The 25,861-nt window shown below is 32.8% G+C and overlaps 1 protein-coding gene across 2 annotated transcripts; it reads left to right on the top strand.

Moving 5' to 3' along the window:
- The first annotated feature begins 5,694 nt into the window (after window positions 1-5,694).
- Window positions 5,695-25,829, top strand: LOC124352928 (facilitated trehalose transporter Tret1-like). Of its 2 annotated transcripts, XM_046802659.1 has the most exons (8): window positions 5,701-6,102; window positions 10,057-10,192; window positions 13,536-13,721; window positions 15,561-15,659; window positions 18,786-18,979; window positions 21,265-21,477; window positions 22,560-22,746; window positions 24,899-25,829. In XM_046802659.1, exons 1-8 carry the CDS (start codon window positions 6,079-6,081, stop codon window positions 25,324-25,326), a joined length of 1,467 nt encoding a protein of 488 aa, XP_046658615.1. In that variant the 5' UTR covers window positions 5,701-6,078; the 3' UTR covers window positions 25,327-25,829. The 2 variants fall into 2 exon arrangements, with proteins under 2 accessions (XP_046658616.1, XP_046658615.1); XM_046802660.1 differs by lacking the exon at window positions 21,265-21,477 and having other exon boundaries at window positions 5,695-6,102.
- Window positions 25,830-25,861: the final 32 nt, after the last annotated feature.

The raw sequence follows: 25,861 nt of genomic DNA, 5'->3' as shown, positions 1-25,861 counted from the left end.
TACATATGTAAAAACCTTCATTTTTTAGTTCTTAATGAGAGTGAAATAATCTAGGTGTGGATATTAGTGGGATTATAATGGGTGACATAAATGGGCATTAAAATTCTCAAGTTCCTTAATTACTTCTCTATCTCATGGTCTTAATCCAGCTACAACTAGCACTGTTCTCTTTTGTGTTATTAATACTCTTTGTGGACGTTTACTCTCCAAATAGTTGATCCATTTCTAAAATAGGACTCGTGTAGAGTGATAGGCTACATACTAAACAAATTAGTAATACATATATTTCTAAAACAGCTTATCACTCTGTAACTTCCATTTATGGATTAGTTATTTGGAGTGGAACATGTCCACAGAGAGCATTAATGCTGGTTAAGTCCACTAGGCAGAAAAGTCTTCAGGGAACTGAAAATTCTAGCAGTAATAAATTTCCTTAGAACAATTGTGCATTCTGTAACAACTGAACTAACTAAGGAGACTATCACTACTGCAACACAAAAAATACTCATCTTCACTCTTGAAACACATTATTTCAGTTTAGTTGAAAAGAAATCCTCTGTACAAAGTAGCAGTCTATTTTAACGCCCTTCAAAATTATATGAAGAAAACTTCTACAGCAAACTTCAAGAATTATATAAAATATTGCCTTCTCCAACACTAGATCTATAGTATTCAGGAGTTCATGGAATGGAGACCACACGCACAACAAATTAATAAGACTTCCATGTGTTTTGTACAATCACTATTTATTATTCATTATAGACTTGTTGCTTATGAATAAAGTATATTGTCTAAATTTCTCGTTATCATATCATATAAAAAGTGTTCTGAAACCTTTCTGAATACAATTATATATAATATATATGTGAATACAAAGAAAATTAAGATCTACAATGTTTCCAAAACATACTTCAACTAATAGACCTGTCCAGTTTCAGGATTAAATTAAAGACCAGTAGTGGTACAAAATTGTTTTGTTATTACTTCCATTAGGCCTCGGTGCTCCAAAAAAACTGTTGGAATAAAGAATTACATAGCAACTGTCTGTGCTCGTCTTAGTGACATTTTATCTCATTAAAGAAATTTTACGCTAACTAATTATACAGAAGACAAATTATATGTCACCAATAAACTGTGGTGTTATCTTAAGAATTGATTTATTGAGAGTGTACTATGTAATAATATGTCTACATTGTTCACCTTACTTAATTTATACCTCAATGTATTATACTTAATATTGTAACTACTTGATTATTTATCAACTACTTAATTAATTATTCTTACTTAGGTTATTTCCTTTATATTATTGTTTAGGTTTTGGTTAAAGATTTCCTAGTTTATTTTAATTTAAATGTTATGTTTTTGAGTGTTTTTACAAGATTGTTATCTTTTTAATTTTATGAATTCAGTATTACTTTAACGGGCTTACAAGTCTTGACTGCAACTAAACTAAAGATTTTATTATTATTACACTTCACATGTTCATATACGCACACTCATGAAAAACTTATTTATCTCATGCTACAATTGTTATGTATATATTTATATACAATAGAGTAATTGTTATCTGTTTCTATTATTATTTTTATATGTATATACCGGCATTGCTGTTGAAATAAAAATGACGCTTTTAAATTAATCATGACTTTTTTTAAATATCCGGCATCTTCTAACCTTTTGCATTCAGAAATTAAGTTCATTAAACTGCTTTAACTCTTACAAAAAAAAAAAATATCTCCTCCCAGGACCTAGGATGCTCTGATCGAGGATTCCCCTGTGTTCAACAAATTTGACTAATCAGGTCAAGTCCTGGCAATCATAGTTAGTGTAAACACTTTCTAAGTGCTGAGTCACTGACATCAAATGTAACAGCATTGTGTTGTGAAAGAAAATAATTTGGAAGAAATCATTTTATTCCTAAATTTTATAACTTAGTGTAAATACTCTAGATCATACTACCCAAAATGAAATTTACATTCATAGTAACTAGTATTGTATGGATCAAAACACTAGTGGAAAATGATAATACAAGGATTTAAGCATATCCTTCTACAAATAACATATGTGGTATATGACCTCATTAAATGAGTTAAGGTTGATATCATCAGAATTGAATATGTGTCCTGTGACACCTCCTAGCACTTAAAGCCCTCATTTACTTTCAACCCCAAAGCAATAAATTTCCTCTTAACACATTAACTGCTGACTAATTTTACCTATGAGTTGGGCTGTGCTGAAAAGAAAAATTTTACTTTTCGATGTGTAGACACTCAAAAATATTTGTCTTGGGTACAAAAATAAACTTTATTACGAATTTTACCTTATTAGAAAAAAATTAATAATGGACTCGTAAACGCGTCGGCAGCATATATAGCATCACATATTGACGCTATGTGATGAAGACGCGTTAACGAGTCCAGGAGCTTTAAGTGACAAATAGCACTTGATTTAATAATAATAATAGAATGGAATTTCTTTTACTTACATCTCTGGATCGAAACACAATAATAAATTCATCACTACAAATATTTACACTATATACAGAACGTTTCTTCTAGGCGTGATAACTAGCAAAACAGTCTTGAAGACACAAAGCTGGTGTTTCTGGACAAGCTTTGCACTGGTATGTTGTATCCTTTCTTCGTCCGTTACGAGTACACACTTTACACTTTTTTCTTGCTCTGATTCCTTTGTCATTCAAAGGCAGCTTTGTAGGTAGGTGCTTCACTTCCCCCTCGTTGTCTTCCTCTTCTTCATGTTGATGTTCCCTGTCAGGCCCTAGAAGGTTTTTCACGATATCCAATCTTGTCCAGCACTGTCATTTTCTTGCCAATAACAAACTTGTTATACAAAATAAAAGCATTGAGGATACCCATTTGTAAAAATGTGGATCAGCAGCTTTTTGTGCCATCGCATGGTCTTCCGCTCACATGGATAGTAGCTCATGAGCTGATCCTTCCTATCCACTCCACTCATATAATTATTATATTCTATTATAGGTAAGGGCTTAATTTTTTCCTTACCCCATCGGTTCACGGACAGATTCATGTCATTTTCATACTGGTTACTAATATAAACCACCTCTCTTACATCCTTCCACTTCCCTACCATTATACCATCATGGTATTTTGCCACCGTTTCGCCTTTCTTAAGTTTTTTAGTTATCACATCTTTTGATACACCTACTCTGTCTGATCGTAGGGTTCCTGTAATGTAGGTTCTTTTCTCTATAAGAGATTTTGTCAGAGAAATACTGTTGTAGAAGTTGTCAGCAAAAATTGAATACCCTTTTCCAAGCCATGGTTCCATCAAGTGTAACACTACTTTCTCGGCATGTCCTTCTCCAGACAAAATGTCCATAGCACCTGAGTACACGGCAAACTTCATTACTAGTCCATTTGGTTCAGCAAGAATGTATAGCTTTGCTCCATATTTATGTCTTTTATTCTTAATGTATTGTTTAAACTTAAGTCTGCCTCTAAATAGAACCATAGACTCATCTAACGACAACTCTTTACTGGGTGAGTATATATACAACATTTTGTTGTTGAAATAGTCAACAGCAGGTTTTATTTTATGTAATCGATCATTATTTTCATCACAGTAAACATCTTAAAATTAACAAAAATCGGTCTCGTGACATGTACTCACCAAAAAATGTTTTGAATAACTTGTCTGTACTCCAATAATGTTGTAGTTGTGGCAAACGGACAATTCCAGTATGAAACAAAAGACCAAGGAATATGTTAAATTCCTGCAAAGTCAGATCTTTCCATTGACATATTCGTGACTTTTCTTTAGTTTGTTCAGATAAGAACACCTTTTCTGCGTAACTATTGGTTTCTTTGACAATACTTTGAAGAAACACATCATCAATAATAAGTCTAAACCAATCTATTGGTTTATTACCTGGTGGAGGAATTCTTAAACCCGTTGGTTCATTAAATAAAAATGTTTTTAATTGGGGCAATTCACTCCATTGCAAAACAGGACGAGAAGCTTTTTTCCCTCGACGAGAAGTTGGTTTAGCTGAGGGTAGACTGTTTATATGGCTAGGACCAGGTATAGCAAGATCGTTATCACTGGCAGCAGGTGATGCATTATTGGGCTCGGCTGAAGTAATGTCAAGGACAGAACTGTTCTCGAGCGTGGTGTTATCAAACTCATCTTCATCACTTGATTCATTTCCACTCGGCCTAAAACTATCGCCACTACTATACTCATCAGATTGAGAGTCGTAAAGAGCATATCTGTCGATTTCACTGATAGTTAAATTATCAGGATTACGAAAATATGTTGGATCTTTGTCACTCATGTTAAAACACTTCAGGGATGCTACAGGTCAGGGAAGTCAGGGAAAAGTCAGGGGAAAAAAAACAGGACTGGAAATCAGGGAAAAGTCAGGGAATCCGGTCTCAAGTCAGGGAATTTCGACGTTGGTCAGGGAAAAATATAAAATCCCTTTACACAAATAAACTTACTGCCGCCGCCGCGCCGAGTCCAAGCCTGCAGACGACGCGGCGCATATTTTACTTCTGTGTTGTAAAAGATCATTTAAGTCAATCTTTTTGTATGTATTAAACTGTGTTCACTTTATTTTTTGCTTTTTTATATTTGCCACCCTGTTAGCCTCAACACTGCTTTTTTCCACCCGTTTAATTGCCAAAAACCCTGGGGATTGCGTCGAAAAAAGTCAGGGAAAAATGAAAAATTTGGTCTGGAAATCAGGGGAAAAGTCAGGGAATTTCATTATTGGACTCCTGTAGCAACCCTGCACTTCAAAATCACATAAATCAAAAACGAAACTAACTTTCGAGTAAGGTAACCTATAATCTTCACTGTCGTAACGTCTGATTTACAATAAACCAATCAGCTAAGCTACCAATTAGGAGGAAGCAGGTGCGCGCGCAAGAACACGTTTACGCGTCTCCCGCACATGACTCGGTTACCTGCAGAGTTTACGCGTCGTCAGCACTGAATGTGTTAAAATATGTTTTCTTTAATTCCTTTAATTTTTTAATTACATGATAAAACTGTAAAATAATGGGTGACGAGGAAATGCCAAAATATTACCACTTAGAACTAGAATTTAAACTGAGGACATCCTTTTAGGCTCGGAGGCTGAAGGAATGTAATGAATCTGAAGATGAAATATGTGTCGCTAGAGAGGATCGAGAACTATAAGTACAAGGTATTGAGTTAGCTGAGTAAAATACAGATAGTTTTGGAAGATGGTATCCCTATTTTGAATTTGAAAATTAGTTTACCTTTCTATTAGATAATGAAATCCTGAAGCAAAATAATGAAGTCACTATACAATATGATGAAAACAAGAATAAAATAATAAACCATTGGTCAGTAATGAACAACAATTCCGGAGAACATCAGTGCTGTATTCAAATCCGCAAAACAAGAGGACCAATCTGGGAATGGGGGCACAATTTTGTAGTAAAAGCAGTCTCCATGTTTGTCTAGACTGCCTGGAGGTGTTCTATACCAAATGATTAAGTGAGAGATATACTGCATAACAGTATTATGAAATTTGAACTTTACAAGTGTTTTTATTTTATTTATTTTTTTTTTTTTTTTGTAAAATTGTAATTTATAACACTGTTCCATATCTTTACTTTGTTCATCATTATGTCATGATAAAAATATAAAAACACATTTTTAATTATTTTTAAATAACAACATTTTTGTAATGCTGGCTTAAAAAGGTTTAGCTACTACCTGGAATGATAAGGCTATTTATCACCATCATGTCACCACTTCAGTTCTTATCAATTTTTTTCATGGTTCAAGATGACAGGAAATTTGTTTTACAATTTAAAATAAATGACCTATTTTTATAAAATGATGAAGTCACTAGAGATAACTGATTGCAATCATCTTGTAAACTGGGATGTTATCTAAGTCTGGTGGGTAATCTTGTAAAGGGCTTGTGTGATTAGATTGTGAAATATAAAGTTGGAGGGAGGGGAAGAAATCAAACTGTTCACTTATCAGAGACACATTTAAGGTTTTGTTGTGAATACACCAGACTGTACTTTGTGATAAACTACATTCAGCACAAACACAATGGATTACCATGCTTTAATAGAGGTAATATAAATCTTGTTATTGTTTGATTCAGTTTATTGTTCTAATATTTCTTTCTGTAGTATGTAGCTTTGGATTGTATAAATGCAAAAATGCAATCCATACAGCTCGAAATCACCTTTTACAATGAAGTAATCATGTAAACTAATGTCAAGTGTATATGGTACATTTTTTAGAGATTGTGAAAGCTATATTTGTGTTATTTCTTGTAAATAATTAATAGATGCTGTGTTATATTATTTACTGTTATTTCATTTCATAAAATATGTCAATTTTATAAAGAGTGGTTTAAACTTTATTTCTATCGTTTTACTGAGACTTCTATCTTCAATAAAAAAGACCTTTATTGAGAAATCAGGGTTAAATTAGCTGTAAATAGATGGACTCAGCAAAATTCCAACAAAAATACAATAGAAAATACAAGATAATCATTCATTTCTCTCTTATATCTGTTGTATTTCACCATGTCCACATTCCAGAGATGGTTGTAAGAGAAGTCTTCTTATTTACTCTGAGCTGCAAAATGGATATTTCCTCTTACAACCAATATTTGGTCACAATTCTTTATACCCTAGGTATACACATAAATAATACAAACTTGTACTTGATAAATTCAGATGATTACATATTGTGAAATGATTATTTTAACATTATTATTATCGCCAGGAGTGGTTATGATGTACAAATTAAGGTTTAAAAATAATTGTTTGTCACACTTCTTCAGCTATCCAGTTTAGATATTCGAATTTCAGACCTCTACATCTTATCATAAAATCCATATCAAGTTACAGAAACTCAATTTTAATTTAAGGAAAATGATTATTTTAATTTGTTTTAAACTGTGATGAAATATTTGGAAAAAATACATTTTGATACCATTTAAATGTATTTTTTGTAACAACATGGATCTTGTGATGAGATAGATGTAGAGCTATGAAATTCGACTATTCAAACTGGATAGCTGTAGAAGTCTGATAAACAAGTATTTTACTCCTTTGTGTATGTAAAATTATTATATAGAACTAAAGAAAACAGAAATATTTATTAACAATTATCAAGAACAAAATAATTACCAAAATATAAATTATTTAATGCTAACAAATGAGCTGTGCATTTCCAAAACATCTTATTTTTGCAGGAGAATGTTTTCTTAGACAATTGACAAATTCTTTATTCATATACATAACAGAATTGATGTTAGGGAAGAAATGTTATTAAACCACAATATACTTTAATCAACAGAGAAGAAACACAACGAAGAAACCATTAGTTATTCTAAGATTCATGATTTCTCCAGTTTGTAAATTCTTCAAGTGAATAAAATGTCTTTTGTAGAAGCCATTATTGGAGTTTCTGCTTGAAATATTTTTGTCCACTGGTTTCTTTCAGGTGGTCTGGAAAAATATTGAAGAGTTTGAGTCCAGCATAGCTTGGCTTTTTCTCATACAATGGCAAGGGATATGTTGGTAGAGAATAATTCATTGGCAGTGGCAAGGGTGTTGCAGGAGTGTATGTCTCCCAATCTTGCAGTGTTCTGAGAGGTAACATAACAGATCACCACAGGCACAAACAAGGATACCACAGTCAATATTTGTAGATCTTGAAAAGCTATATGGCAAGTAGCCATTGGATCCAAACCTGCCAATTTTCTCACCTCTTTTTTTGAAGTACTAGCACACGTTGGAGGTTTTCAGTGGAAGAGTTTCCCCAAAACACTAGTCTATACCTTAGTTGTGTTTCAAGAGTGAAAGATAAGTAGTTTTTTCTGTGTGCCAATTTTGTTACTCTCTTTAGAACATGTATATACTACTGCTGAGTTTTTTACAGAGGTCGTCAATTTGTGGAGTTCAAGTAAGTTTTTGGTTAATTATAATTCCCAAATTAACCACATTTAACTTAGTTTTTCAATACTTTGTCTGGCAAGCCCTGGATTTTGCTCTTCCTAAATACAGTTGTGGGGTTTTATGTTAATTTATCACAATATTCTTTTGAAACAGTATTGTTTAGTCATGTTTAGAGCAATAATTGAGGATATTCAAGCTCTGGCATTTGTTTTTTCGGCCACCAACAGAGCTGTGTCTTCAGCATTTTTCATAAACTGGCTATATTCTTGTAGGTATTTCGGGAGGCCATTTGTTGACATAATAAAGAGTTCCAGTGTAAGAATTGCGACTTGGGGGACACCTCTGAATATTGGAAGTGGGACTAATCTGGTTTCCTCCAACAAAATTTTACAGGGGGTATATGTGGTGCAGTGGTAGCGCACTCATTTGCTAAGTGATAGATTTAAAGTCCCGGTGCAGCAGAACTTTTTGTGATTCAATATTTATTGAAATCATATAAATAAATATTTATTGAAATAATATAAATAAAATATATATCTACAAATCTGTATTTTTGGGCTAAAGCTCCTCTTGGGTAACCTGAATAATTGAGATTCAGGTTACAGTGTGTTATTAGGTTATAATTCAGTAGCTGTGTATAAAAAAATACATTGTTTTTTCAAACACTTTGACTTAACTCAGCTGGTTGATTTAAAAGGATTTGTCAGTTAAAATAAACGTACTCGATTAAATGGTTATCAGGAGCCTTGTCAATTAGAAAAGGCTAATGTTACTGCCTACAGATGGAAGTATCTGATAAAGCAGAATGTTGACTGATTGGGAAATCAATTTCCGTGCCAACTGTATATGGAGCACAGGAGTAACTGACCATATTGCTGATAATACTGACTAGTGGTGATTCAGTGTGTCAGTTACCCAGTCACAGTTGCCAAGCAGCTGTGTGACGACACGTTGTAGTCTTCTGATAATTGTGAGTGGGCAGTAACATCAATGGCACTCGACGTCACAAAAGTTAATCTATAATTCAAAGTTTTGTACTATTGTGTAACTTCTTAATATTGTATTGAAGGAACTATGCGTTCTTAAGAGTACATTCAAATTCTTAATTAATTGTCACAGTTTACAAAACATACTTTCTTTTAAGCTAGCACAGCTGGAAGAACAAGTGACATTGTCAAGATATAAAATAGAACTTAATATTACTATCAGTTATGAAACATCGTCAAAGTCAAAAGTTTAATTAATTAAGTATAATGTTATACAATTAAATATCTACAATGTTATTACAATTATAAAAGTAAAATAAAATGTTTAAATTTATGTATTTATATTTCATAATGCTATTAAATAATTATTGTATCACATAGATACTCTTCAATAGAGTAATATTTTGTTTCTTTAACATATCTTAAACAATTATTTTAAATTCATTTCTTTTTGTATTGATTTAAATCTAGTAGGCAACTTATTGTATAATTTTCTTCCAAAATATCATGGTGAACGGTCAAACAAACAAAGTCTATGAATTGGAAAGTGCAACAGATCTCTATTTCTTGTATTGTAATTATGGTTATTGTGATTTGTAAAAAAGAGCTCAAAATTCTGCCTTAAAAACAATAAGTATCTCAGCACATAACCGTTAACATTTATTAACTATACTGCATTTTAGCAAGTTTTAGTATGATACGATTTTAAAGATATCTTGATAGCTGCTACTTGACAGTTAGGAACAAGACAATAATATACATATATGTAATATGTGTAATAATAAAAACTGACTAGCAAAGTAGTTAATTACATGCAGGGTTGTAATGAAGTTACGTTTCAACATGAATGAGTTTTTATCTAAAATTTTAAATATAATTTTTCCTATGCAAATTAGAAAATTTTAAATCTACATGAACAACCTTTGCTCACATTATATCCTAGGCTTGTGTTTGTTTTTTATTAAAAAGAACCCAACTTTATCCTACCCCTGAAACTGTGCAGTTCCAGAGTTTTTACATGCTACGAATGATGGAATATGGAAAATACACTAAATTAATTAATCATTTAAATAGCTTGTAAACGCAACAAACATTTTGCCTGGTACTAAAACACTAATTTATCACAGATTCTTGCCTGCTTATCTTCAGCATCCCTCCACTTTGGCTCTGGAATTGTGGTCGGATTTGGTGCCATTCTGGTTCCTCAGCTGGAACATTCCGAATCCGAAATCAAAGTCTCTACAGAAGATATCTCATGGATAGGTATTAGTATATACCACACAGAAAATATGTTTATTAGTATTTATATTTATAGCATAAATAGCCACAATGATTCAAATCAGAAATAAAATACTTTTTTTCATAAATGAACTCATTAGCCTAGACTTCCAGAACCAATTTTTACACGCTGTATGGCCTACTTATAGCCTTACAGATCTATACTGATTATACGTAAAACAAACTTACAGTAACTAACGTTCTGCACAATTAGTTCGAAGTTTATCCACAAGATCTCAGGGACATTTACTTTTGAATATTTATAACATTTCAGTTTGGAATTTTTTTTTAATAGCAAAATATTAAACTAGCTGTTTAGGTGATATTTGATTGATTTTTATTTGTTAATTTTTACTATTTTTTTATATAATAAAAGGTTTTATACTCTGAAAAACATTGCTTGAGTAGTTTGTGTAAACTGATTTACATTGTTTATATAAATCATACACACACACATATACATATATCAAACCACGGTTTTGAAGTAGATGTTTTATCAGCCTATTTAGCAGTCAGATAATAACCTTAGGGACAAAACTTATCCAATCCAATGTAATCTCAATAAATTAAGAATAGATATGAGTCAATAACTGAATTTGTGAAGTGAAAGTGATGGTGTCAATAGAAAGTAATTAGGCAGTACTTGTTACGTTTTAAATTTAAGACATTGTATTAAATTCTACTTTTGTCATTTAGGCTGTATAAACTTTGTTTTAAACAAAATTTTAATGTAAAACTTTATTATTAGAAGTGTCTGGTGACTGGCGATTATTGGACAAACATGTATTTTGAAATTTCATCAAGCAACCGTCTTATCAGCCCTCAATATGAACATGAACATAATATTAAGAGCCAAATTATTATAAAACTTAAAACTTTTTAATTAAGTTATAACTCCAACAATGTATAATTTAGAGTCATTTTTACTGTTAGCCATCTTGATTTTAGCCCCAAAAGACACTATAAAACTTTTTTATAACGTTATTTTTAATTGTATGATTAGGGAAGATTTCACATTTTAAAGATATAATTACGACAATTATCCAAACATTTAAGATAAAATCTCAAACTTTTTGGATTATTGTCGTATTATTTGGAGATTTATCGTATAAATACCAAAAAAGTATACGCTTTAAAAGACAAAATAAATAGAGTTTGATGCGTATTCATTATACCTTTAAAATAGGACAGTCCCATAATTCCTCAACCAAAAAAAGGACTAAAAGCATTTGAAGTTTAGCATTGTTCTTATGAGATTAATCTTAAGGTTGTTTCTTTACAGCTAATTGCTCTTAATCATTGTTTTCTTACACAATTACTTACTTTATATTTAAATTATGATGACACATTAATAAACTGTTTTAAAAGTATAAAGATGTTTTAACAGTGTATGGACTACTGTAGGCAAGCCACGAGACGACCCCTGGTTTAGCACACGGTGCAGCTGTATATTGTAGTGGTATCATCTTATTTTGCAGACACTTAAGCCAGTTATTACGTCTGCAACATTAACCCACAAGATTATATAGTCAGTCTTTAGAGAGATGATTAGCACCTTGAATTTGCCTGTGTACAAAGAGACCAGCAGTTTTCTTGTGACTCGCCTATAATGTATATTTTTTTTCAATTTTCATATAAAAAATAATGTTTCATTAAACATTATTCATTTATTTAAACAACAGATTCACCCAACACAACGCCAGCTGTTTAATAATAGAAAAAGCAGAACATATACTTATTATTTGCAAATAAAACTACTCATGCTGGTAACAAATCCTGAAAAATATCTGAACTCATTAGTAAAGAAAATAATTACGATTTATTTACATAATCTTACCATTTAATATGAAGTATTTAATAGCTATTTTTATTTATCCGTTGGATGAATGTTTAAGTAGGTGGGCCACATAAATATTATCTAGTAATAATAGTTAGTAATTGAAATATGTGTTTGATTGTATATATAAATATTTGTATTGTATTGTAAATATTTATTGACTGATTGGTAGTGTGTTAATAAACTTTAATGTAATTAGTTAAATTTCATAATCTGACTTCTCAAATTCAAACAACTTAATATTCACCCAATAATCTTCCAAGTTTTCAATTAGTACTTTTAAGACATCAGTCAAATTGTATTTCAAGACTCAAAACGAATTATTAACTAACATTTGGAAACTAGGCTACCACCAAACTGTATTTTCCCAATTCTTCACAAAGGCATGCTTGGAGTCAGTGTGTTTGCGTGTTTTTATGTTTATGTATCATTTGATTAGTTTTGCACTTTACTACCTAAATAAATAAGTCTCACAGAGTGCTATAATTTTGGCCATTTTAATTGTGTAAGAACCCTTCCAACCCAGGCCACAAGTCAGTAAGGCCAATGGATTAAACTCATTTTCCAATAAAAAATTTACTTTAACCCGAAACACCTTAGTGTACCCTTATGGACACTACTAGTATTCACAGTATTGTACCATTATTTGGTGCTCTTGCTCTAAAATCTAGGCTGTGAAAGGTTAACATATTTGCTTTGAGAACATACGTTAAAGAGAACCCAAAAAACAGAAATATCAAAATTCATAAAAACTTACTACATGTGTTCTAAAGATCACAATATGGTCCCATTTTGAAGTTGAAGTGGTCTTTATGTTGATACCAGATGTTTTTTTACCACCGGCGTGTAACCTGCATAGTATGACGTTTCCAGTCATGCTCCACTGCCGTGTTCGCAGTCACAGTTTTGTTGTTTCTTATTAAAAACCGCCTTTTTCAATGTTTATTTTACACATTTATTACAAATACCCTATTACATATGTTTCCAAAACCCTTAAAAAACCGTGTTTACATTTTACAAGTTACCTGTCAACCCAAAAATTCCCAAAAACTGAAACCTATGTAACCCTATATGAGTACAGAGACTTGAACAACTATGCAGGAACGGTCCCAATTGACTTCAACCAATAGCTAAGCAACAACAAGGCTTGTAGCTTGTAATTGCATTGTTAACTGACGGTGTGTAAATCACAGCAAATGTGTTAAGAGAATGATAATCGTAACGTCTGATGAACTTTACTTTATTTAAGTATGTTAAAAAATTAAGTATCTGCTTTCAATTTACTCTTATAAACATAATTATAAATCCAATAGTTTTAATCAAGTATTTCAATGTTGTCTTTAAGCAACTTCTTACATTAGTATATTAAACCAATCTATATTATTTACATAGTCTTGCAACATTTTCAAGTGGCTAAATATCAGTTGTTATGCAATTTTGCTATTGATGCTAACACAAATTACTGTAAGTTTACCGCCTGTGTTGATGCAGTAAGTATTGTGCCTCTGATGGTGCCATTGGGTTCTATACTTACGGGATACCTGGTGGACAAGATTGGTCGTCTCAACACACTCAGGGCTTCCACCATACCGTACGTGACAGGCTGGATCTGCATAGCATTGGCTCATAACTTCACCGTGCTCTTAGTAGGACGAATGCTCACTGGCTTCTCTTTAGGTAATTATACTATCTATCCTCTTGAGTTCTTAGGTATTAGCTTAAATATTTAAAAACAATCTTGTGCTATTGATAAGGTAATTGAGGTTCTGGATAGGTTGAATAGTAGATGGTTGGAAAGTGGATAGTAAATTCTGCACAGTAGATGGGGATGTGACCTTCGGTAAAGGGTGTAAAATACTCGTCTTCCAATTGGTAGGGAAGCTTTGAGTGACGAAACTCAAATTTACTTTTATCATTTTGATTGATATTTGGTACCAGCCTACAGCATCTGATTTGATGATATTCATAGCAAGCATAACCTCGTCTTTGGACACCCTACTAATCCCTAAATTTGTCATCATTTTCTTTCAAAGAGTTTGATTTGTAAAACCTCAACAGTTCATCATCAACCATTCCATTGTTCTCCATATTAGCAAAATATTTATCACGGTCTTCGATTTCAATGTTAGATGAAATGTTTGATGATTTTGCTTTCTTAATAACATTGCCTCTTTTAAGGCAATTACAAAACTCTTTGGTAGAGGTATTTTCAGAAATATTCTGTGCAAAGAATTTTATTTCCGCCTTCCTTTCCAAACCGTTTAGTCTGTTTCTTATATGTGAATGGTTTTTCCAGTCTGTACGGTCACCACTTGCACTGTAAATCTTCTTTAACTTGTTTTTTTTTATTGGTTAGTTGCTTTATTTGGTCAGCTCTCCACGGAGCTCTTTGCTTTGTCACTCATTTACATACCACTGGGGCCAGTTCATCATATACAGACTTGATATGGCTTGTGATGAATTTCTCCCCCTCATCCACATTGTTAATTGAATAAGCTTAATCCCAGTTAATTTCTGACATACGAGTAATAATAAGGATAGAAGTGATTTATTTAAATTTTACTCCAGGTTGTGCCAGTTATGAATCAAAAATATCTAATGTATTGTAAATACTATTTGAACACTGTAATAAAACCAACCTTAATAAACAAAGCTATGAATGTTTTCCCATAAGGTACTCCAAATTTGTGGTCTTCCTTGTCATTGTTATTTGGAAATTTAACAGTGGTTTATAGAAAAACTAATATGCCATAATAACCCATTATTTCCCAGATTACAGTCTGATAAACAACAAGACTTTTAAAACGCAAATCCTTACAAACAATCCTTATCCTTCTTATTTTGGAATTTTGCATAAACTTAATAAGGATTTTGCCCTTATAACAGAAGTAGGTAGGATAAGATCTCACTTTAGGCTTTAGTAGGCTTTTCAGGCCTACACACACACACAAGCACGCGCACGTGCGCGCGCAAATACAACACTATATATATATATATATATACACTATATTTTATATATATTTTCTTCATCTGAACAAGGCAAATTGTATTAGACCTGAAATGTCTTAGACCAGAAGTATATGACAAGGGCTAGAAGTAAATATATTTTGACCGAAGTAGGTTTCCAAGACTTGTTTATTAGTTTCTTGATTGAGGTATCAAGGCAGACTCAGTTGTGATATGGGAATATAATTAAGTCAAATCAGAAATTCTCTGACATTTGCAAAACATGATATAAGAGCCAGCTTAAATTCTTATACTCTTGGCCATGAACACTTTAAATAATATCTACCTGATGTATGCCTGCTTACGTTTGATAAATTTTATGACTCCACCATATTACATCATAAGTGTTTTCTAAGTATCATCATAAGTGTGTGTGTACTAAGTAGTATAAGGACTTTGATTTTGAAAATTATATGCGAAGCCGTGGATGATAGGCAATTTTGAATAGATTTAATATTTTAGGTTCTATTTCTTATTAAACTGTGATTAATTGAAATGCATTGCTCACAGGTCTGGCGTGTAACCCGTCTGTGGTGTATATATCTGAGGTAGCTCGACCTCAGTACAGAAGCACTCTCATTTGTATGGCAGTTTCATTGGCATCCCTGGGTAAGTCTAATTCTTATCACCACAAATAGCTTTACAATTTAAAAAATTTTTATTTCTTCTGGTGAAGATAACACTATAATTAGGTAGTTGGGTACAATTTACAAAGACTTGTAGTTGGTTTTTTCACTTTGAATAAGGAGCTATAAAACCTGTCATTGCACTTAGTCCTAAAAGGACCTTTGCACTTACTTCCAGTAGGGTAAGTTATTCAGGATGGGTTAGGTTGAGGGGAGGGGCCCCACAGGAATATTCCTGTCCTGTGTAGGATCTCAAGAGGAGGGAATGTGTATCTCATCCATGTCACCTTGGAAGAAGAGGGCCTCTGTTCCAGCCTCTCCAGTCAAATGGCTAGGGGACAACACCAATCCAACAGTCATCCTCCACAGTTGTCCATCAGTAGACTATTGATCCACCCTTCCATCCTAATATCTCAACATTTTCGGTCAGTTATGCGTGGCATCTGGATATCCAAAGGAGTGCCCAGAAATAGTGACACCAGTTTTTACTGTACCCAGTGTAAGTTCAACTGAAAGGTATAGACAAGCCAGAAATGGTGCTTAACCTTTACAAAATCAGTGGTATTGTATGTTATGTTACTCACAAGCAATGAACAAAATTGCCCTTGAAAATGACACTGGTCTCTGCAGGGTTGTGGTGCTTTCATTCCTTTCTGAAAACTTTTCTTTTATGGCTGTAGATTATTTTTCTCCTTTAAAATGATTTTTTAAGTATATTCCAAATATTTTAATCAATTTCTGTTTTGTACAAATGCCATAAAATTTGGCAATTATATGTATAGTTTAGATTTTTATTTCCCAAAAATTATAAATTGTTAAAACTTCCAATTTTATAATTATCTTTCATTAGTTTATTGTTCCTGTTTTATTCTGTTGTCTGCCATAATATTACACAAGGATCATTTCTATGATAACCGTGTGGTGTGGAAGAAGTTCTGGCGTTTTCTACTAGATGTCAGCACTTCCTTGATTCTCTGTTACAAGTGTTAGTATCTTGGTGAGTTCACTATAGTGACACAGTGCAGACAGCTTCCTTGTGCTGTTGCATGTCACCCATATAGGAGTATTTTATGATATTATTTCTAGTTTTTATTGTACCATTGAAATATACTATGCACAAATAAACAATTGGCTTTGTTTTGCCTGATGATGACATGAACACAGATAGTGAAAAAGACTTTGTAGACAATATATAAAAAATAACAAAAATTTGAAAAAGAACGGCAAAGAAAAATCAGCAAAACAACATAGTTCAAGATGCAAAAAGAGAAATACTGTTAAAAGGTTAAAAATAGTTTCCTTAGGGGTCAGTACACTACTGCCAACATGAGTTTCCTAGCAGCAAAGGTTTCCTGAAAGTCAGTGGCCATAACATCTTTCAGGGACTCTGACTTTAGATGGTGGAACATCATTGAAACTTTTAGGCTTCTCCTAAGTTTTGGCGGTAGAAAAAAGTCTGACAGGCTTACGTGAGTACTGTGGTTACAGCAAGGCTGCAAACTCTATCAGGGTAAGGTAGTCCACCAGTCAGTGTATTTTTTAGCTCAGAAGCAAGGCAACTCCCCTTGCCAGGGAGCTCCCCGCTGGTGACTGAAGTGATACTTACCAGTCAGTCTCATTATTCTATGTATTAACCCTAAATAGTTAAATTAAACTGTTTGCTTTATCTCAGTAAATAATGATAAATGGCATAATGTACATACATTTATATTTTTACTATACTTATTTTAATAATTCTCTTACAAAATACTTATACATAGCCAATACTAATAAGAAATAAATTGACTGCCAGAAAATATTGTAACAAAATCCAAATCTGTTACAATATTGTTTCTCTCTAAAACTGTTCTCACTTTTTTCTCTTTTATAAGGTATAAAACAGTGAAATTTAATAGCATAGGCGTAACATTGTAAACATAAATTGGTTAGTGTTGTTTTGCTCCACTTAAGAATAATCTCATTGGAAAGTATTAATAATTTGCTATAAAATAATTATTGGTATAATACTACGAGTACCCGTATTTACCAGTATTTAATTATGAACATTTGACAGTGGATAATTTGAAAGGATAGTAAGATTTCGAACATTTTCCATTGTTATATGTTATAAAAAAAATACAACACTACGTTTCGAGAATTGAAATTTACTCTCTTTTTCAGGTATTCAAGACACCCTAAGATATTAAAAAAGTCAAAATTGCAGTAAACTAACATTGCTTCACTTTTGTTAGTTAGCTCAAGTGTGACGTGCTTCTGTGCAGTGACATTGCTTGTGTTTATTCTGTCCAGTCTGGACTTCATACCGTTTGTCAGGTACCATTTAATAATTATTTTAACTTTGAGTGGCAATCCATTTTTAGTTTTTTAATGTCTTACCGTCTTTTGTATACATAAAGAAGAAAGTAGATTTCAATCCTCGAAATCTACTTTCGTGGATTACTTACTTTTACTTAAGTTATCGTGGTGTTACTTTTTTGTAACATATAACGATGGCAAATGTTCAAAATCCTACAATCCTTATACCAGTACTTATTGTACAACAAATATGTCAACACCTCTACTACAACAGCACAAGACATGTACTGATTTGAGGAAATCCGGAGTTATATCATCTAGTTACATCTACCACAGTCAATGTGTTCAATTACGATTCCCTCTAGATATAATATAATGTTATTAACACTTTCACTGCGGACAAGACATGTACAGACTTGATGACAGCCAGAGTTATAGCAAGTTACACCCGGCAATGTCGATGTGTTGAAGATAAAAGTACCTAGCTAGAAATTAAGAACTGTTTAATGAATTGTGACATACATTTTTAATTGTTTTGTACTTGTATTTTCACATCAATACAATAGTTTTAGTATTATAAAAATTTGTGTACTAGACGGCATATTTTTACCAGTGATCAAATTGGTTTGGCAATTTTTCAGTCCTTAAATTTAAAAATTAAAGTGTTACCTTACCCAAAACCATTGGTTAAATAAAACAAAATATTGTATTTAATTTAATGCAGTTTTACGATATTCACTTTAACTATTCTGCTATTATTCAGTAAGGAAAATAAAATCTGATTTCTGAATCATTGTATATTAATATTTTACAGGTATTATTGTGGTATATACAAAGGGGGCTTATTTAGATTGGAGATTCATCTCCTGGACGTCCATAAGCTACTGTATCCTTCCTCTCCTGTTTATGTTCTTATTATGTCCGGAGAGCCCTGCCTGGCTAATCTCCAAGGGTAGGACTGAGAAAGCACTTAAATCTCTCACATATCTCCACCAAAGAGCTAGAAAGGTAAATATTAACTAGTATTATGTACACACTTCATTAACAAATCCTGTAAAATTTATGATATAAATTTATAACTTACAGTACAAGGAATAAGCTTTATAATTTGACTACCTTAAACAGAGTAAAATAAATTTTAACACACACACTGTAGGTACACCACTATTAACATCACTCCAGCTCTATTCCGAGTGAGACCAAGCAGTATACAATGCCACTGTGCCGTAAGGCGTCTGCCGCAGTAAATATTTTAAAAATAATAGAAAAATTCATTAAACTCATAAAATAGATGATCTACGAGAAAGCAGCATAGTAAGTCTTTAAATTTGATATAATTTTCTACGCTGCCTAAGTTAAAGTAAGTATGATTTATCTTGTTTTGACCTAGATATTTCGCTACGTTAACAATGAACAAACTGAAAAAACAAATTGGTAATGAACAAAAATGAGCAACAATTTATTTGCAATATTGTTGCTGACACCTGCTGTTCCCGCTATGACATTGATATGGTACTACTATAGACAATAGCCAGTGTTTATAGACAGAATGGCGTCAAAATGTTATGGAATTGAGTCAAGAAAAGTACAGGTCAAATTCAGCAAGATGTTCAAGCCTCCAAATCCCAATGAGTTCTCCAGTTTGTGAATTCATCAATGGTGTAAAATGGGTGCTTCATCAACCACTTCTTCAGCTCCCTCTTTAAAGCGATGCTCTCTTTCTATAGTTTGATTTGTTCAGGCAGGATGTGGAATAGCTTAGCTTTAATGTAAGTTGGCTTTTTCGAGTACATTGCCATTTTATGTGCTGGTAAATTATTGAAGTCTGCAGCCCGGTGTGTGTTATATGTATGCATGTCTCTACCCCTTGTCAAGTTGTTGCAATATACATACATTATCACTTGCAGTATATAGAGAGACACTACAGTGATAGTATTGAGCTCAAAGACAAGTATCTCTGGGCTGTAAGCCTGCTAGAACTCGGATACGCTTTTTCTGAAGAACAGGTGGTTTCTATATATTTCCCATGTTTGAACTGCCCCATACTGAAAGGCAACAGCTAAGTTTAGAGTAAAAAAACAGCTTAGTATGCAGTTGTTGCTGTATATTATCACTTATCGCCTTAATTCTTTTGACAACATATAGTCCTGTGGCAAGCTTCTTACAGAGGTTGTCAACAATCTCACGCTAGTTGACAAATTGGGGTCCCACGGCATCCGAGATGTGCCTCTCTTGTGGCTTAGTTCATTTTAAAGTTGTCCAAATTTCAAACCATGTTTCTAATTCAATAAAAATTATTTATGGAGTCCCTCATGGACCCATTCTAAGTCCCATTCTCTTCCTGCTCTATGTCAATGACATAGAATCATCACTACCACAAGGAAGAATCGTGCAGTATGCTGATAATACGATTCTTTGTTTTAATGAAACTACAAACTCAGTTTTAGAACAAAAAATCTTTGTTGCAGTAACCAGTTGTGTCCAGCCTTTTTACAGTCAATCTAAAAACAAATTCTTAAAAATCAAATGCTCTACATTTTTGTTTGTGCTTAACAGACTGTGAATATGGCCCGGTAAGGCTATACTAGAAAAAGTCTATTCCTCGAAATTCCTTGGAATTTACCTTGATCAATGTTGACATGGAATGTTCATATCGATTACGTTTGCTCCAAATTAGCCTCAGGCATTTATGTTTTGAGGTCTCTAGCTAAATACTGCCGTATTCAGGTTATGATGATGGTTTATTATTGCTTGATCTATCCACATCTCACCACAGACTAGTGTTGTGGGGCTCATGTGCAAGTAACCAATTTTTGAGAGTGCTCAAACTTCAAAAATGAGCGATACGCATCATTGCAGAATTAAAATGAGCTCGTGAACGAGTTTATAGCGCATAACTGGGAAACCACACAATTAGAAGACTTACTCCCGAATTGAGTTAGGAAAAAATTGGTGATAAATGGAGCAGAGTGAGTGTGAAAATGCACTTATAAATAAGAGTTCAATGTGGCATGTGGGTCAAAATTAGATACTTTACATTTTCTATACAAATGTACTTTTTATCCCCGCAATAAATATTTGACTGTTGTCTATTGACAGATGCAGTGCAGGGTAGTAAGCATATATAAAGCCCTAAGAGAAACCTAAAAACAAACAGTTTTATAATATTTTTTAAATTTATGCTTCCCTCAATATTCCATACAATATTGAGTACAAATAAAAATATATGTTTTATAAAACCATACCCAAAAATATTGATAAAATATTTTTTTTATTTCAAATATTCCTAATAGACAGGACTTGCAGAGCAGCGATTAGAAGAATTGGTTCAAGAGCACAGAAGAAAACAGAGGCAAGCAAACCAGACTGGTTCAGGATTTGGAGTGTTTCGAGGTTTCATCAAACCGACTGGTTACAAACCAGCTCTTCTTCTGTCAGCAGTATTCACCTTCCAACAGTTTACAGGGATTTATATCACAATATACTACTCAGTTTCTTTCTTAAAGGTGAGCATAAAGAGTATGTTTGAACAGTTCCAGTTCTTTAGAAAATGTATTAGCATGTAGTGTTCTCAACAACAGATAATTTAAATGTCGTCTAAAAATCTATTACAGCCAGAATATTTGTAAACTGAAAGATGATAAGCACAAGGTAACTTAAAGTTAATTAGGGTCAGGTGTAAGGTATGTAACTCAGACAAAAGAGGGTTACTCCTTAGGAAATATTCATAAAACTACGACTGTGGGCATTGTGTTTGATTGAGCATAAAATTAATTGTGATCCTTGCATCTGTTTGGAGACAAAGGAGCCTTAATCATGTAGACAAAATGAATATGAGTATGAATTCTCGTGCTAGTTATTCAGTTGACTTGTAAATTAGTACATGTTTTGCCTCCTGGATTGATACTTGACTAGGAATAAATAAGGTTACATATCTCCCCGTTGTCAATCCAACTTTTTATTTTAATGATAACTAGTTTCAGGAGTGCTGTCCTATTGTCAAATCATTGAAAACTAAACATGTAATCAAAATAAATAACATAACACAAATAAATAAAGAAACACACACTCACACGCATGTGCACAAAAACACTAAACACAAAGAAGAAATATAAAGTATAATTTAATGTTTTCTTTAACTCTCAGTCAAGTCCTGTCCTTTTCTGATCATACACGAAAATTAAATTATACTTATGTTTATTCATTGTGTTGGGTGTTTTTGTTTATTTATTTGTGTTATGCATAGTATTATTTATTTTGGCTAAATGTGCAGTTTTTCGATTTTATAATGTAATTTTAAAATGGAGCAGCACTCCAAAAACTAGTAATCATTGAAATAAAAAGTTGGAATGATGGTCAAAAGGAGTGTCACCATGTATATTCATTGTTAATTAGTTTCTCATTATACTAAAATTAACTTAAAAAGATTTTCATATGTTTAAATTTTCAATATTTGTTCAACTTAAGTTAGTCATATTTTAAACTAGTTACAAACACATGGTATCCAATTTTCATTGCTTATAAATACAATAAAGTGTTCTCATATAGGGAACGATCTGTGAGATTGTAATATAGCATCCATTTTCAGACTGTTGGAACCTCCGTAGATCCTTACATCAGCACAGTTGCTGTGGGACTCGTGCGTCTCGTGATGGGTATCCTAACATCAGTGTTGTTGAATAAATTTGGCAGACGCACTCTCTTCATGGTTAGTGGAGTTGGAATGAGCATCTTCATCTTCATATCAGGCTACTATACAAAAGAAATAACACAAGGTCAGTTTATTTAGTTAGTCATAAACGTACTCTTTTGTAGTCTTTCTGTTACTAAAGTACGACACAATTCTTCATGGTCAGTAGAGTTGGAATGAGCATCTTCATCTTCATATCAGGCTACTACACAAAAGAAATAACACAAGGTCAGTTTATTTAGTTCCATCCACTATTGTTGAATAGGAACATAGGCTTATCCAGGGGGTGTTTTGGGGGTTGTAACCCACACATTGGTACAAATATTCCAGGTATATTTTAACTTGCATTAAACTTAAAGTATACTCTAGTCAAACAATGTATCTTAGTTCAGTTTTGTTTTAATTTGTATTGATATTAAAATTATAACAGCTGAAATGTAGTGTTTACAAGACTCATGCTACATAATGAGTCTCTCTGCGATCCGGGGGGGTTGAAAAATATAATACAGACCTCACTTCCTCACTTGCTTTTTCTGGCAAGAGAGACAGCAAGCAGTGGCCATGATGTATAATAGAACTGGATCCCTGACTGAATGTGTGGAAATGACACAAAACTGTCCGCCAGCTACTGCCTCCATCACCCACCATAAGTAGGCAAGAAGGCGCCAACCGTCTGTTTACACATTTGCTGCCCATCTTCCGTGGGGTTATTAAATTAATGACACACTTGAGCTACTTCATATGGCAACCAACCGTAGGGTTATTAAATGAATGACACATTTGTGCTACTTCATACGGCGACCAACCGTAGGGTTATTAAATGAATAACACACTTGAGCTACTTCATATGGCGACCAACCGTGGGGTTATTAAATGAATAACACACTTGAGCTACTTCATACGGTGACCAACCTTGGGGTTATTAAATTAACGACACACTTGAGCTACTTCTATTGTGTGAACAATGTTAGACGTGGTGTACACCGGGAAACAGGTATTAATAAATCGTGTAGTCATGGTTTTGAGGTAATGTATTTCCTGCTATTTCTTTTAATTTTCCTTTACAAACCTCACTACTAAACTGCCTCTGAAAAATACTTTGATGTTTTGGTATAAGATACATTACAAATAAAATTACACTGTTTAAATGTTTGACAACAGTTTCAGATGATCCCAGTTTTGCTGATGATTAAACTTTACAGGTTGTATATCTTTCCAGAAATTCTAATGCGTTATGATTGATGCTATGATTGATGCTATGATTGATGCTATTCATTATATGTTTTATAGTTAATTGACAATAATCTCGAAAAACAAACATTTTTGTGAATTCTTGTATACAGTGGTTAATGGGCCTCAAAAAGCTCCTGCTGGGCTGGAGTAAATATAACTATTGGCACAAGGGAAACACAAATTAAGATTCAGTGAGTAAACATATTCTGTGCTAACTGCCCAGAAAAAGCTCAATTTTCCTTAGAATTCTCCATCAAAAGATACTAGAAAACATGTTGTAATTTTTTCTTAAATTTTGGGTTAAGTATTTTATTTTATCATTGTACTAAAAATAGCTTTTTTTGTGGTTGTATGAAATTGATAGACATCGTTTGATTCAGAATCATGTTCTAATTTTATTAGTTATTGAAATTTTTTACTTTAGAGATAATCCAGATGGCTATATATATTTACAATGTTTATTGAACAGCTACTATGGCTACCAACATCTAAAACAAATGAAATTAAATATGGGCCTCTAACGCTCACATAGGCTGATGATTTGAAGTTAAGATGAAATACACATACTATAAAAACAAAGTTAATCCATAGTTATTTTTAAAAAAATTTTCTCAATTCAGATAACTGTTGACAGGAATTATACACTTTTCACGATAATCCATATGTCTGAAACAGTCAATGTACAGTGCTGCAATAGATGTCACTAAACTAAATAAATACTAGGTAACTTAACACTGGCCCTCCTCCAGATATAATATCTAGCAGCGCTCCATAAAACCCAATCCTCTCAAGTCCAGTAAAAGAAGAAGAAACAAAATTTTAGCTCCAAACTTGTTCAAGATGAATTGAAGCACAGACAGTCCAGTTGGAGGACGGTACAGTAGCGCTGGCAGGGCGCTATATATAAAGATATATATAAAGATACTATCTAGTATAAAGGCTGACAGTAATGTACTGTAAATCTAACAGAATATCAAAATTAGCCTATTTTACTTTTGTTTTAGGTCACATGGAGAAAAACGTTGTCCCTGTCATCTGTATCATGATTTATATCAGTGTCGGAGTCATTGGATTCATGAGCATCCCGTGGACCATGACTGCTGAACTGTTCCCTATAGAGATCCGAGGGGTGGCTCAGAGTCTGATGATGAGTTACGTCAATCTGGTAACCTTCGGGGTCCTCAAGGTTTATCCATTCATGGACAAGATGGTGGGATCTTATGGCGTGCAGTGGTTGTTTTCTGGCTGTACGTTGGTTGCAACGATGTTTATCTTTGTTTTCCTACCAGAAACTCGAAACAAGACTCTGAGTGAAATACAGGATTATTTTGAGAACAACACAATATATCTTCTACATAAACAAAATCCAACCAACAGAACTGATGTAATGGAGACCGGAGGTGAATCGGTTAAACTTAGGGAACCAGTTTGATAAAAATAATAGACTGGAAAGTTAAATAGAATAATGGTAAACAAAGTATCGAAAATAATTATATGTGAAAACAAAGTGTTGAATCACTCAATGTGAACCCTTTAAAAAGATGTAGTCACCGTTGTGTGTCTGTTTTACACTTGAATATGATTCTGTACCACCAACCAGGGTATTACAATTAATTCTACAATTAACGTGTTATAATCAAAATTACTGTAGTATAATTCTTAGATAAGTATTATAGAAAAAATTATATGTTATAGATGTTTATCTCCAGTGTTTATTGAAATATTTTGTACTTTTTATATAAAAAGTTATTACAATTTTCTGAATGTTAAATATTTTTTTATGTTCCACTTGATACAATATGTTATAACATATTCATCTAGTGTATTTGGTATTAATTTAATACACAAATACTATTTTAATGATGTGTTTTGTAAATATCGTTCAAGTTTTTGCAAGGAAGTGATTTGTATCTTAATAAACGTCTTTAAATTATGTGTAATGTTTTTTTTTTTTAATTCTGCCATTG

This window comes from Homalodisca vitripennis, chromosome 1 (genome assembly GCF_021130785.1).
Source record: "Homalodisca vitripennis isolate AUS2020 chromosome 1, UT_GWSS_2.1, whole genome shotgun sequence".
NCBI classification, from domain to species: domain Eukaryota; kingdom Metazoa; phylum Arthropoda; class Insecta; order Hemiptera; family Cicadellidae; genus Homalodisca; species Homalodisca vitripennis.
Note: the sequence above shows the minus strand (reverse complement) of the source record. Positions and strands in the feature narration are given on the sequence as shown.